The sequence below is a fragment of the Cadophora gregata genome, assembly GCF_030347475.1.
Source record: "Cadophora gregata isolate MNR1 chromosome Unknown scaffold_13, whole genome shotgun sequence".
In the NCBI taxonomy this organism is placed as follows: Eukaryota; Fungi; Ascomycota; class Leotiomycetes; order Helotiales; family Ploettnerulaceae; genus Cadophora; species Cadophora gregata.
In genome coordinates, this window is record NW_026695936.1 from 692,684 (window position 1) to 704,562 (window position 11,879).

An 11,879-nucleotide genomic window follows, 5' to 3' on the forward strand; every position below is an offset into this window, starting at 1 on the left:
ATTTTGCGTTGCCTGGTATCCATAACTTCGCTTCTTTACTACTTGAACAACACTGCTCGAAACAGCAGCCGCATTTCAATCTACCTCGCTAAGCCCCTCAAGTCAAAACAAACTCCCCACTCGTACCCTCAAACGCCGTAATCTTACTCCCAACCGCCTTGGAATCCCCATAATACCGAATCCTATACTGTCCAGGACTCGCCCAGTCCTCTGTCTCCCACACAATCTCAACCTCACTCGTTCCCAACACACTACTCGTACGCTTCCAATTGAAAATCAAACTCCAATCACTGTCATCTCGTACTCTCACCCATCGACTGGTCGCGGCATCAAACTTCTCTATCGCAGCATAGGTTTGCTCGAGACGGAGAGAATTGCGGGGATTTGCACCGACGAAGGTGACGGATACGATGTCGCCGATGGAATATGCGGGTCGTACGGCTGTTTTCACATCTCCGAATTGCTTGAATATAGGGGTGCCATCGAAGACAACACCGGTGATGAAAGAGAGGGAGCGATTGACGTTGTCTGGTGGTGAGGGGCCAGGGAGTGGGCGGGTGGTGGAAGTTGAGCTCAGGTAGGGAAGGTATTGGAGGGTCAGGTTGATGTATGCGTTGAGTGTATATGGACCATAAAGCGTCGACGCACCTTCGTAGCGCTGGATACCGTATTCTTCCATTGTGGCAATGTAATGCGTATAGCTGTTTGCTGGGCCTCCAATAACCACGACTGGATCAACTGATGGGGAGCCGGAAAGTGCGAGGGAGGAGGCTGAATCGTGAATAGCTTCTTTCCAGCGTCGGCCGGCCATCGTGGTGGCCTCGCCGGGGCTAACTATGATTACTAGTTGGCCGACTCGCAGGACTTGGACATCGACTATATTGGGTGTCCAGAGGTATGGAGAGCTGATTTCTCCCACGTCCAGTAGTATAGGCTTGGGGTAGTGACAGCGCTTTTGAGCTTTGGTAGGCTCCTTAATGAAACCTGATACAACTCTCCATACAGGAGAAGCGTTAGGAGCCCCAGGATCGTTTTGAGTAAAGTCAAAAGCACCTGGTCCATCTGAAGTACCCGCTGCAAACGAGTATCCCAGAGCAGCTGGACAAGTATGAACGTAGCTCCCATTAGCTAAAGGGAAGGTGAAGTTCGTCATGTCCTGGAAAGTGTGAAATGACTTGACAGAGGAGCCTGTTATTGGCGTTCCCTCTATGTCGAGATGGTCGTACAGGGCTCTTGCAGGCTCGTATTGTCTCTTGCCAACTTCGTAACAGGATGCAGCACCATTATCCTGTTCTCGGAAAAACGGACCGCGAGCATGGCAGAACTGGCTTTTGCCATCACTGCAAGTGCTGTTTTTAAAGCTGCACTCCGCACCAGTGCCGTCCTCACACCAAGCTCCTAGGACGTTAGGACTGGTATCTCCAACATTTGCCTGGGAAAAGCCAGCCACGAAGCCTTCTGCAACGTTGTCGTCGGCTGAGAAGCTCTTCTCAAACAAATCAGCTGCAATACCCTTATTATCCCCTGATATCAAGGTGTTATTCCCAAGCATCGAAGTGCCATGTGTCGGGAACCAAGTGAGCACACCAGTATTCCTCCCATCAGAGGCACGCTGGAACTTGAGAAGAGTTAAAGTCTTCTCGACAGAACCATCGTCTTCTGTGCTTTCATTGTACTTGACTCTCTCCTCCTCCGGGTTGGCTAAATAGGCGTAGAGACTTCTGTTGATATTGGCACCAAATACTTTCGTCGACCCAACGGTCAGGTATCCTGGTTGCAAACTCGTATGAGCTCTCTGTATGGAAAGAATAGCACCATCCACGATAGCTCTATAGCTTTGCTTGTCAAAGCCTTTGCTAGTTATCTGAGGCAAAAGATAATTCAACCAGGCTCCTGGTCCAGAATGCGAATGTGTGCCTGTGACAGCAACGTTGTGCTGCCCATAGACCGCAAAGTCCGAGCCCAGTTTCGACAATCCTTCTAGAATGCCATATCTGACTGCCGTGTCCCCAGATTGTGTATCCAAGACAAGATACACGAATCTGTCTTCCGGACGCTCCACATCTCCAACGATGAATGCTCGAGAGTAGAGTCGCTGACGGAGCCCTGATCCAACCTGTTTGGTGTCCGCGTAACCCATCATGTTGATCTCAACTACAGGTCTATACAGGCATTAGTACTGTATTTTGAAAACAAGTATATGAGACCAGTACTCACCCAGTAATATCCGCCTTTCCCACACCCAGCAAGTACTGACTACCCTTTCCTTTCTCCAAGCTCTCGCCGCTGTCATGCTGGCCCCAGTCCAACCTCCAAGACCGTCCAGTATCCCTCCAATGTCCACAAAAATGCACGAATATCGTCCATCCAAGAGCCATAGCCAAAGCGAAGCTCGCAAGCTTTGTCCATACTCTCCTCTGCCGTTGCCACCTCGAAGCTTCTCGTTCTTGTTGGTCCAGCGCCCGCCATGGGTCGGAAGGACCGGCCTTCGATTCAAGAAGTGGCTCCATAATTTTTCGAGAGTTGTTTGGTGGTGTTGAAAGAATGTTTCCCTCCGAGAGGGTCGTGTTGCGATCAAGTCATTGTCTTGCTTGTTGTGAGCTTGATAGTTTGGTGGGGTGTGCAGGTCCTGTAGCTTGCAGCCTCGAGCGCAAGGCGACGAACACCTCCAAACTTCACCCAAACGTAATGGACCTAGTCTTACTTTGTCGCGGTTTTGAGCCTTGATTTTGACTAAAAATATAAGATAGACATTTGCTTTCATTCTCATAGCTTCATATTCCAGATATTTATGACACCAATTTTGTCCTCACATTTGGACGACATCTAAGTCTCCTTCTACCAAGCAATCCAGCCTTGCGAAAAATTCTCCGCCTATCCACACCAACCTCAACCGCAGTTCAGTTGGACATCGAAATTAACATCTCCATCCCCTCCTCCCAAAACCAAACAATTACCACCCAATTACACCCCAATTACACCGCAAACATGCCCCTCACAAACGCCATCCACGAATCCCTCCCCTACATCGACACCGAACCCACCGCCTCCGAACGCGCCGCAGCACTCTCCCTCATCGCCTCTGAAGCATCCTCCTCCTCCCAACCCTCAGACGACACAGAAAGCCACAGCTCTCTCCCTCCCCTCCCACCAGCAAACTTCTCCCCCCTCATAACCTCCGAACTCGAACGTATCGCATCCAAGACCCCCCTAAAGTCAATAACAACCACACACTACGAATCGCAAGACCCTCCCACCACCTCCCCCCATTCAGACACCACCTCCCCCGAAACGCTCCAGAAATGGCGCTCCGCTCTACAAAACGCCTACACATCTCAATCGTACCTCGAAGGCCGCGTAGCTAACCTCGGCTTACTGGAGAAATACGGGAAGAATGCCTGGTTGGAAGGGAATAGGCAATTGGAGGATGTGTTGAGGAGTTTGGAGAGGGAGCTGGAGGAGCGGAAGGGGGAGATTGATGGTGTTGTTATTGAGAGGAAGAGGGCGCAGGAGGAGGTCGGCGGCGAGATTAAGGGGTTGGAGGAGACGTGGAGGAGGGGTGTGGGTAGAGTACTGGAGACAGAGGTTGCTGCTGAGGGGGTGAGGAGAGAGATTTTGGAGAGTAGGAGAGACGGAGCTTTGTGATGGAGGCTGTGAGAAGGATTGGTAGGTGTGGATGGGCTTTTGTGAAGGCTGTACGAGTATCATAGTTCTGGCGCTTTGCATGGATTGGCGTTCTGAAGAAGCTAAAAAGGCTACCTTCCAGGCTCAAGGATTCTCGAAACAGAGGCGGTTTAGGTTTTATCAAGAAGAAAATGTACACGAGCAAAAGACTTCTGTTACAAATAATAGTGTGGATGAATTTTGAGTATCTTGGTCATTGGAAGAATCCTGGCTCTCTGCATCAAAGGTATCCGAGCCACCGAAGCCAGTTGTATCTCGTAACAAAACGAACGTAACCATTCTAACGCCTGTCAATCATAAAAAGTGAATCGCAAAAACCGTCAAACCTGCTGTCGTTAACCTTGGTGAAGAGGATCAACCGCTTCAACTCCTTCATCATACGTAGTTCTTCTCATGATGCTCTCAACAGGACCCAGCAATCTCTGGAAGCCATCTTTTCCAAGTGTGGCAACCTTGACTTCTGTCTTGCTGACAACACTGGCAGCTCTTGGGGCATCATTCAGTAGGGCGAGTTCTCCAAAGTAATCCCCTTTCTGATAGGACTTGACGGGGTTCTGTACACCGCTCTTGAAAGCCTCGGCCTCGCCACTTTCCAGGAGGTAGAAAGCTTCGCCGGCATCACCTTCTTTGATGATCGTTGTACCAGCTGGATATTTCTGCGTCTCCAAAGCATCTGCAATCTTTGACCTCTCATACTTTGTGAGAGTGGAGAGAATAGGGACTTCCTCGAGGAAACTTTCATACAGCCGACGGCGTTGGAAAGTTGAGTCCATCAAGATCCGGCGGAAAGTGATACGATCGAGAGCCCACAAGGTACAGCCCGCTTCGGTTGAGATGATCGTTGCGGCTCTTGGAGATCCGTACATAAGAGCCAATTCTCCAAATGAACCGCCTGATTGAATCGTTCCCACCTGCTTACCAAGGCCGTCCGGACCCGGTTGCAAAGCACCACTTGGGTTGACATAGACATCAAAGGCCCCTTTCTCAACCACGTAGAAGAAGTCTCCTTGATCACCTTGTGTAATGACCTGTAGCCAGTAGGTTAGTTTCAGTCATTGGCTTGGCATGTGAAAACTACTGCTCGCATAGGAGAAGGCTTGTTGAGTTGACCGGAAACAGAAGGGACATTACCTTGATACCCTTCGCAGGGATTGGCTTTTCTACTAAAGCACCAAGTACTTGGGCACTCTGCTCATCGTCAAGATGACTGAACAAAAAATTCTGAAAGATGGATTTCTTCAGCCGTAACAGCTGATCTTCGGTCTTCTGATGAAAGGGCGGCGTCCAGTTGTCGTTTGAAGAGGCTGTAGGGTTTAGTGATTCCGCAGACACGGAAGTTCGCCTTCCCATGCCATAGTGTGCTGGGAATCCCTCTGTGCTAGTAGGCTTGAACGACGATGGAGGGCCTTCTCCAGCAGCAGCAGCATCACCTCCGAATGGAGAACCAAATACTGTGCCTTGACCGAAGCCGAAGCTTGCGCTTGTTGGCGATGTGATTGTGTCATTCTCATCCTCCTCCACGACCTTGGAAATCGAGCCAGAGCTCAATTGAGTACTCCCCGCACCCCCGCCATCACCACCGAAGGGGTTGACGTTTGTACCGAGACGGCCAGGGAATGTGCTTCCAGACATTTCGCGATCCTTATGTGTATCTGACAGTGAGAATTGAGCACGCTCAAGCTCTAGCCGCCGTGCGAAATAATTAGCGCAGAATTGGACAATGTCGGTCGGGTTTGATTTGAGCACCTCTTGGTTGAGGTTGTCGATTTCTTTGATGTATGAGGATGGCAAGGACATTCGACAGCGTATAATGCTTTTCTCTGATGGGGCTGCGCCTTTCGAGGATGGCGAGGGGTTGGACTGCTGCACCAATATGGTTATGGGTAAGAAGTGTATGCGTCGGCGAGGATTGTAGTTGTCTAACAGTCAGGCTGCTGCGGCCTGTTCAGGAGTGAACAATTAGCGAAACTTCAAATTGAAGGGAGCATTCTAACACCGAGTCTTGACTCACTGTAGTCAGGCGTTCAAAGAGGGGTTCAGGCACTCTAGTCGCTGTTGATTGAGCAAGAGTGAGTCTGCAACCGGATGGGAGAGGATCAGCATTACTCTCACATGCGGAGGACACAGAGAGACGAAACAGAAGAACTCACCTAGCTGTGGCTCCAATGTGTTCTCCAAATGATGTTTCTGGAGATGGGGTAGAGGAAGAATGGTGTAGGCGGTATTCCAGGCAAGTAGGAGCGAGTGATGGTGAGGTTTCGGTTGCCCCAGGAAGCCGCCAAAGGGAGGGGAGGGGCAATGGAGCTGTGGTAAAGCACTGGCCTGGTCCAGTTGGTCCGTGCACGATCTCAACCCAGCCCCCCTATGATTGGACAGCGAAGCTTCGATGGGCGTTCTCGAAGACTTCTGGAAGTGTTAGTCACGCAGTCTTCGGCAGAGTACAGCACAGCATCACAGCACATTTGGCGATAGGGCAGGAGGGGTGACAAGGCGAGATAATGGCAGCAGCAGCGTCACAGCCAACTCGTATGCACTGCAGTGCCATTCAGAACACACACTGAAGAGAGAAAGCAATTGCCCGAGGTCTAGCGGGTCCTTCGAGAGAGAGTTAGACTTACAAGCTGATCGGGTGCTGGTGGTCTCCTGGCTCGAGAGGATGAAAGGGGGAGAAGAGTCACAGAACAGTTGATGAGGTGCAGGATGCAGGTAGTGCGATGACTTGACGACGACCGTACTTATGTATCAACCTCAGTAAGGCTCGAGATCAACTGCATGCAATACCTTTGGCCTGGAAAGATAGGGAGACAAAGGGCATGGTTGGAATATAAAATTGGCATGCATGGCGCCGCTCCCGAGACGGGATTGACATGGGGATATTCTTCACTGGACAAAGAGATGGAGCGTCAAAGTCCGTTTCGTTATATGAATACTTCCGAGTCAACTGATTCTCTTATCTGCACTGTCTCGGCCAAGCTAGACAACTTCATATCGCACTGCATGTATGAATGAGTAGTGCCGGGAAACCTGTCACATTCAGCCACTGCCACTGGTGGTGGAAATTGACCTTTCCAATTGACATATTGATGGAAAATGTCTACAGTTCTACCATAGGTGTTGATTGTCATGCCCAAGCCAATTCAGCTCCTAGTTGTTGCTTCGATGACAGCCATAGCTGTTATGTCCAAAAGGTTTCTGAGGATGCAGTGATTGTTTCAGAGGCGGAGATGAGCATGCTCCTGGAGATCAGACAGGAGGACATTTGGTAGAGTAAAGCAGTGAAATATCGAAACAAGGAAGGCTTGAAACAAATAAACAGCACTTGCAATGTTTCGCAGGCAGGTGTGACGCACTTGCCCTTATTATTCTCCGTGTCTTGAATATAATATGAAATGAAGGGCCCAAGGGCCCTGATATCATACGGATTATCCTTGTCTCGCGCAACTGAGCTGCTTTCGGTCGTGGTGGGGTAAATGACGACACAAGTGAGCTCAGTCAGCTGTGCTGGTGATGCCCAGCCCAGCGATTTCCGATCGCAGCCAGAGCGAGAGAGCTGTTGACTGTGGCGCAACGAACCCTCAAGATAAGGTAATTTACAATATGAAGAAGTACAAGCGGACGGATTATCAGAACAGAGCGTACATGACATTATGCAAAGAAGATGAAAAAAATCTTCCGAGCTAGTATTCTTGTAGTCACAGTAACAGATCCGATGGGCGATGATAAAGTCTCGAAAGGCAGGAAGGACATTGGTTTGGCGCTCGGAAGTCGCAAACCGCAAGGGGTCCAGAGTCCAGCGGTCCAGCCAGACGTGACAGGGAAGCTCCAGAGCTGAGCGCAAAAGCTATCATCCCTAGCGGCTCGCCGGCCTTGGTGGCTCGCCCCTCAAGGCTGCACCATTTCGTCCCCATTGCACCACCACACCACACCACACTTCTGCCAGACTCCCAACAACCAACCTCAATTGATCAGTCCCGATCTCCCCTTTCCCATCAATAATCGCTGCGTCTCTCATTCCTTCCGCAGTCGCAATCGCAATTACAGTCATTGCATCCTGGTACAGCTTACCTCGTCCTTTGTCCACGATCAGCCAGATACTCATTGTGCTACTTTGCCGCTGCGTAAAAGAGATTACCTTCCGATAATCAACCCTCCCAGCCTCCTCCGATTACTTCTCAACCTTGACATCAGTCAATCATCTACAGACACAGCTGCTCCGTGCTCTTCAAGCAATTAACTGCTACCAAACGCATCGTATCATCGAATTCCGTATCGTCCATCATTCGCATACCCAAATATCATAATGGGCAGCTTCGTATTTAAATGGTCAGTTGTTTCCTGCGCTTCCAATCAAGCTCCTAGATTGCGTGACTGACTCCTTCGTGATCAGGGACCATCCCGCCGATGAGGTCTACGTGACGGGCACTTTTGACGACTGGAGCAAATCAGAAAAGCTTGTGAAGACTGGCGATTCGTTCTCGAAGGATGTTACACTCAACAGCGCCGCAGACAAGATCTACTACAAGGTGCGTGGAAAACACATATCAGACTGGATTGTCGAAAAGACGTGGGGACTTGTGCTTCGAGTCGTGACTTCGAGGCGCTAATGCCGCCGAGTGGCCGTTAAAGAAGCTTGAAGAGCTTCTCGACGAAGCATGCTGCCTTCCTGGATGCAGAAAATGACTTTAATCTGCGGAATCTGCGCTTGACCCTGCACCAAAATGATCTCTTATGACGCGGTACGGCCGAGTTGCCCCAATTTACTTCTAAGCGGTGAAGCTGCCAACTCGAACAGTATCGCTTCCAGGTCAGCTGGTAGGCTGTAGTGCCCTGTTTAACATGCTGGTGCTTGGGCCACGCAACAGGGCCGGTGGCCTGTTCCCAACCCCGCCATAAGCTACAAGGTAGCAGTGTCCTTTAAAACCAACCTTCGTCCCATCTTTTCCTTCTCTACTCTGGTTTTACCTTCACTCACAGAAACAACTCGCTAATATAACATTTACTGCATAGTTCGTTGTTGACGGCAACTGGGTTACCGATCACACCGCTCCTCAAGAGAACGACGCCTCAGGAAACTTAAACAACGTCCTTACCACGGACCGAATCAAGAAGCACACGCCCGAGACAGTTGGAATCATGTCTGGCGTCGCCCCTACCTCCACAACCGCCGCATTGGCAAAGGATGTGCCCCTCGAAAGTGAAAAGGCTGCTCCTCTAGAACAAACTGTCTCGTCCGATCTACCAGGCGCTTTTCCCGAGACACCAGCAGCTACCGAGAAGGGAGACTTCTCGGTCAATCCCCTCCCAGCCGCGGACGGAGCTGTAAACCCAATAAAGCTTGCTCCTGGCGAGAGGGTTCCAGACCCAAGCACATTCACCAATAACACTATCACATCTGGTGTTCACGATGACCCCGAGCTCGTTGCGGCCGACAAGGCAAAGACCGCGGCTGAACCAACTTTCAGCGTCAACCCACTCCCAGCTTTTGCTGGCGCAGTCAACCCTGAGCCAGGCACTGTCAACAAGAACACCATTGAGTCAGGAGTCACGCTTGACAAAGAGTCGTACGAGAAGAGTGGTGGAATCGGCAACGCCCCAGTCCTCCCCCCAGTTGTCACCCCTGATGCAACCCGCGCCATCAACGGCACTGGAATCTTGGATATGCCACCTGCGAAGAACTTGATCCCAGAGTCGAGCTTGCCAATTGGAACGTCAGGTGCTGGTACCTTCGACGCTACTCCTACCATCCAATCTGCAGGCCCAACGAGCACCACCGCAGCACTTGCTGCAGGTGTTCCTCTCGAGTCGTCAAAGGTTCCAGATGTAGTCAAGGAGAGCCAAGAGAAGGCAAACGTTGATCCTGAAGCCAGTGCCATCCCAGAAGAAGTCAAGGAGAAAAGCGCGGTTGAGAAAGAGCTATTGAAGGAGGTTCCAGTGGCCCCATCAACCTCAGAGGGAACTGCCGGAAAGGGAACGGATAAGTCTGAGAAGACTGTCTCTGCAGGTGAAGCTGCAGCTGCAATTGGCGGCGCAGCCGTGGCTGTTGGTGGCGTTGCTGCAGCTTATGCATCTGGCGCCGCGAGCACTGCCGCAAGCAAGCTTCCAGAATCTGTAACCAGCAAATTACCCGTGTCCATTCAGAACTCCATCGCATCAACGAATGCTCAGTCAGATAGCACACCAAAGGAGGTTGCCAAGGATACACCTGCAATCGTCAAGGAGTCAATTGCCGAATCAGGGCAAGCACCAGAGGCTGCTGCAAACGAGGAGGCTGTGTTGGAGAAGAAGGCTGTGGAGAAGGAATTATTGTCTGAGATCAAGCCCGAGACATCGACCGGCGAGTCTGCACCGAAGATTACATCGACTGAGACAAAATCTGCCGAGACGAAAGCCGCTGCCCTTGCTGCTCCAACTCCAGCCAAAGCCCAAATCGAATCACGTGATGTTTCTCCTGGAACTGTCCCCGGTTCTCACAGCACCCAGTCCCAGACCGCCCCAGTGGTCACCAGCGGCGTTACATCTGCTGAGACCGACAAGTCCAGCTACGCTACTCCTTCTACTCCCGTCAAAGACACCACCGCAAAGACAGTCTCCACACCAGCGAAGACTGAGGATGGACCATCGACCCCATCGAAGGCCGCCGTCACACCAGGAAGCAGTAATGCTAGCCCGGCCAGTGCAGCCGCCGACAAGAAGAAGAAGCGATCTAGCATCTTCGGCAAGATCAAGGCTAAGTTCTCCCACAAGGACAAGGAGTAAAGAGTTCACACACCACATATCGAGCATGGGGAGGCTGAAGTTGCAAACAAACGAGCGGATGGGAGAGCGAACGCAGTAATCAATTTGGGATGTTTCGGAAGCCCGGGCTTTCCGAGTGTACGATATTGGCAGAGTCTCCCTTCCAATCCAAACGGACGTAATGTGGAGGGTGTTGTCCGATGGTGGGAGAGCGAGAGTCTGGGGAGGATCTGCGACGTGCTTCCTTGATACCGAGATAATTATCTGATTTTGCCCATTTTGCTGGTCTGCTTGCTTTCGCTGTGTTCCTGGTTCATATCCGGCTGCTCTTTTTGGTCATGAGAGTTGAATGATGGATGGAGGGAGGGAGGGTTTTCCTTGCGATATCGTTGCTTTTCTGGCTTTTTGTGCATGCTTTTCCCAATACCAATGTTCCTTTACTTTTTTCGTCTCTTAACTGCGTGCATCGAATCATCTGGGGAGAGGCTGGAGAGAGGAGAGGAGTTGTGTGGTACCATCGTGGGTCCAGCTCGGTCCGTGTTTTGGAAAACAAAAAATGCAGACAGATACAGAAAGAACGGAGGCAGCGTGGCGCGAGAGAAGTGTAGATAGTAACTAGTTTTTGATGATCATTCATTGGGTGGGAAAGTTTACTCTTGTGATCATTGCTCGCGTGCTGCTCGCCAAATGCATATCTAAATCTTGAAGAACATGCTCTGCTTTGGTTCCGGGCTTTTCTGTTCATGTGTTTATTCTTAAGCCAAGGTAATGTTTGATTCGCTTAATGGCTTCGTTAATTGGTCGTGCGAACGTGGCAAACATCGAAGACTCGATCGACGGTATTGTTGGATGTGATGCAGTGTGAATTGAACATGATATTAGTTGATATGGTAGATAAATGAATGCCCGTCTGCCCACCCCCTCATTTTGCCACCATCCATCCCATCCTTCTAGTCTATAATGCAGTAAATGACATCTACCCTCGCTCCGCCGCTATGCTTGCTCGCTGAACGCTATCACTGAAAAGATCACAGAACCAAGCCATACCACTCCAATAAAATGATTTCCACACCAATCGACCCTGCATTAAAGCCATGCCCAAACCTAACACCTAATATTCAAACGTGCTGAGATGAGAAGGAATGATGAGATGCGCAACAAATGCATCATATATGACACATATTAAGTAGTATGTAGATCTCGCGGTCAAAGAAAATGAGAGGGAAAAGATAAAGGAGATAGACATATATGATACGAAAGATAGAAAGGAGATATAGAGAAGAGACATGTAGAGGAAACCCAACCCGAGCTGACAAGTATTAGGAGAGATCTTCGGTATCTCGTTCATCGTCCCTTCATCCCTTCGTTTCATCAGATGTATATATATAAGAGAGCAAAAGAGGTAAACGCAAGAGTATGTAACGCGAAGACAAATGCCGCCCAATATGATCATGAAATGA

At 50.3% G+C, this 11,879-nt stretch overlaps 4 protein-coding genes across 4 annotated transcripts; 2 read left to right on the forward strand and 2 right to left on the reverse strand.

Moving 5' to 3' along the window:
* Positions 1-97: 97 nt before the first annotated feature.
* On the reverse strand, positions 98-2,510 carry ONS95_003716 (uncharacterized protein; the record flags this gene model as incomplete). Its single annotated transcript, XM_058497037.1, has 2 exons — positions 98-2,162; positions 2,218-2,510. 2 exons carry the CDS (start codon positions 2,508-2,510, stop codon positions 98-100), a joined length of 2,358 nt encoding a protein of 785 aa, XP_058352980.1.
* A 64-nt stretch (positions 2,511-2,574) lies between these two features.
* On the forward strand, positions 2,575-3,843 carry ONS95_003717 (uncharacterized protein). Its single transcript, XM_058497038.1, has one exon. It carries the CDS (start codon positions 2,989-2,991, stop codon positions 3,643-3,645), a length of 657 nt encoding a protein of 218 aa, XP_058352981.1. The 5' UTR covers positions 2,575-2,988; the 3' UTR covers positions 3,646-3,843.
* A 176-nt stretch (positions 3,844-4,019) lies between these two features.
* ONS95_003718 (uncharacterized protein) lies at positions 4,020-5,481 on the reverse strand (the record flags this gene model as incomplete). The annotated part of the gene is made up of 2 exons (XM_058497039.1): positions 4,020-4,712; positions 4,816-5,481. 2 exons carry the CDS (start codon positions 5,479-5,481, stop codon positions 4,020-4,022), a joined length of 1,359 nt encoding a protein of 452 aa, XP_058352982.1.
* A 1,810-nt stretch (positions 5,482-7,291) lies between these two features.
* On the forward strand, positions 7,292-11,268 carry ONS95_003719 (uncharacterized protein). Its single transcript, XM_058497040.1, has 3 exons — positions 7,292-8,007; positions 8,072-8,588; positions 8,692-11,268. Exon 3 carries the CDS (start codon positions 8,818-8,820, stop codon positions 10,438-10,440), a length of 1,623 nt encoding a protein of 540 aa, XP_058352983.1. The 5' UTR covers positions 7,292-8,007; positions 8,072-8,588; positions 8,692-8,817; the 3' UTR covers positions 10,441-11,268.
* The last annotated feature ends 611 nt before the right edge of the window (positions 11,269-11,879 follow it).